Raw genomic sequence first — 2,683 nt, 5'->3', positions numbered from 1 at the left:
GCGCGGGGAGACAGCCCTGGTCCAGTGCAGCCTGGGAGGGCGCGGGGTTCGGCTGGGCAGCAAGGGCGACCCCGCTTCTTTCGCAGCCCACGAAAATGACCAGTCTTACGTTCCCACGTAAAACCACCCCCGAATAACAGCGTTCCTCTGGAGAGGACGGAGGGAAAGAGACAATTAGGAAATCAGATGGACAATTAAAAAGAAAAAAAAATGTACCTGCAGTTCCCAGGAAAAACAAAGTCCAGATGAGATTCTTAGTTTGCAGCATTGTAATCTGCTGTCTGGGAGGGATGTTCTTGCCGCGGTAAATTCTGTGTTCCCCTTTTGCAGCAAGTGTGGACGGCGGCAGAGCAACAGACGTAGGGGCAGACAATTGCCAGGCTGAGTATGATTATTTTTGCAGAATTGTTTCCTGCCAGCGGCTGCCGAGCTGCGTTCACGCGCTGAGCGGAGAATGAGTGACAGTCCCAGCCTCAGCACACTCGCAACTCGGAGATCCTTGCGCTGGCCCGGGTTCGCTTTGATGGAACTGGGGATGGGAGAGGGGGGCGGGGGTGAGAACCTCACTGTGTCCTTCCACCACGCCGGCCACAAATAGTGCCGAAGAACATCAAGGAGGTAAGAGACAGGGGAGGCAGATGCGGCCGCCTGCAAAATGCGGCCTGGATTTACAGAGGGAGCAGGGTTCTTTCACTGGAAATCTAGGCAGAGCAGGGATTTCATCTTTTCACTCTTCTCCTTCCTGCCTCCCCGTTGCCTCCTGCCATCCAGCTCTCATTAGTCAGGACTTTATGTATTTTCATAACTAATAATAAAACAAAAACAAAGTCTCAGATTGTTTAGGTTCTCAAACTTGTGGAATCCTTCCATTTAGACCCTAAGATCTTTGCAGCACAAGGAAAGCCTAGGACTTCATTTTCTTTTTTAAGTGCAAAAAATTAGAAATTTGGAGAGGAGTAGGCGTTGCTGTTGCTAGATTTGTTTCTTTGTGTGTTTTCTCCCAGCTATGAAGTTTGCACTTTCACGGAAAGGCCACACACACACACACCAACAACAAACAGCAGATCCCAAAAGAAAGGTGGGGAGCTACTTAAATTAGAAGAAAATCTTTAGAAAGAATTTCTAGAAATAACTGGAATAAAATATTCCCTCGTCAATAGATGCTGAAATCTATGTTCACTTTTTTAAATGGCAGTATGACAGGGGAGCAATATTAACATTTTCCACGGAAGGGACACAACTTCTATTCTTAAGGATATTAACGTAGAATATTCCTGAGATACCAACACAATGGCTTCAATTAATCTCACAGCTGTGTTGTAAAAAGAAGAAGGTGAGGGGAGCAGGGTGAAAATAAACATGTTTCAGCACCTGAACAAAGCATGGCTGCGTAAACAAACAAAGGTGAGGTTGCCCTAGATGTGAGGTTGCCCTGTTAGCCTGGCACAGTGAAAGCCTCTAGCAGAGTAAGGCACCAGCTCACCAACACTACCAAGCTCTGCCATTGTCCTTAAAGGGCACGATCCCTACTGCTGTGGAACATTTTAAGAAGAATTCTCTGTTGTCTGGCTGACACCAACCACTGACTCCAACAGTCCTTTGCCTTTCCTCCTTGTATGCTCTATCACACAGCCCACATCAACACCAGGTGATTTTAGGGAACTCCCCCCAAACCAATCTTTCATGTTTCCTTTTGTCGTATTTACCTTACACTAATTATAAACAACTGAAAAATACCATAAAGTATAAAGAAGGCCCTAAAATTAACCCCACAGATTCCACAGCTACCCACAGATTTTCCAAGTCTTCTACATGTACAGATTATTTTTGTAATTGACATATTATAGTAGCAATTTGGAGCCTGCTGATTTTCCCAAACATTTCATTGTAAGAATTTCTATGGAGCCATTAAAAATCTTTCTAAATATTTTATATCTATGTAATATTTCTTCCAATGGATGGTTCTTCAGTAGTTCCCCCAACATTGATATTTAGATTGTTTCCAGAGCACTATTTGTAAATAGTGCTTTTCTGGACCATTTTTCAACACATATTTGTTGAACAATCACCGTATGAAGCCCTGTACTTGGAGTAGTAAAATACATATATGGTCATTTACATTGGAAATGGAATGCCTCACAAAGGCCCATAGGCTAAAGGTTTAATCCTTAGGATGGTGTTACAGGGAACCCTTAGGAGGTGGGGCCTAGTAGAAGGAAGTTAGATCATAAAGGTGTGTCCTTGAAGGGGATATTAGCACCCAAGCCCCCTCCTTTTTAAACTCTTTTGCTTCCTAGTAGCCATGAGGTGAGTTTTCTCTGCCACACACTCCCCACCTTAGTGTTCTGCTTTGCCACAGGCCCAAAGGCAACAAGGCCAAGTAATCACAGACTGAAATCACTGAAATCATGAAACAAATCTTTCCCCTTGTAAATTCTTTATCTCAGGTGTTTGAAACAACGATGGGAATCTGTGTGTGTGTGTGTGTGTGTGTGTGTGTGTGTGTGTGTACGCTAATGGTTTCTCTACTTAAACATCTTTGGCTTCAAAAGTGAGCTTCTGCTAGTAGATAAAATTATCTCATTAAACTTTATGAATTTATGTGGGTGAACATATCAGATTCTTTCCTAAAGAAAATGTCTTGATAGTGGAGAGAGGGAGAAAGTAGACTGGGGGAGGAGGA

At 43.8% G+C, this 2,683-nt stretch overlaps 1 protein-coding gene across 5 annotated transcripts in view; it reads right to left on the bottom strand.

Moving 5' to 3' along the window:
- Ncam1 (neural cell adhesion molecule 1) overlaps positions 1–597 on the bottom strand; it is a 315,792-nt gene extending 315,195 nt beyond the window's left edge. For 2 of the 5 annotated variants that reach the window (XM_033764333.1, XM_033764334.1), the window contains exon 1: positions 217–596. In XM_033764333.1, the coding sequence (XP_033620224.1) occupies positions 217–268 (52 nt within the window). In that variant the 5' untranslated portion in view covers positions 269–596. Of the gene's footprint in view, positions 1–216 lie in introns of all 5 variants that reach the window. The other 3 variants (XM_033764336.1, XM_033764338.1, XM_033764337.1) reach the window with 2 other exon arrangements.
- Positions 598–2,683: the final 2,086 nt, after the last annotated feature.

The sequence above is a fragment of the Fukomys damarensis genome, unplaced genomic scaffold (assembly GCF_012274545.1).
Source record: "Fukomys damarensis isolate Sample0158 unplaced genomic scaffold, DMR_v1.0_HiC HiC_scaffold_16, whole genome shotgun sequence".
In the NCBI taxonomy this organism is placed as follows: domain Eukaryota; kingdom Metazoa; phylum Chordata; class Mammalia; order Rodentia; family Bathyergidae; genus Fukomys; species Fukomys damarensis.
This window is presented reverse-complemented; position numbering and strand designations above follow the sequence as displayed.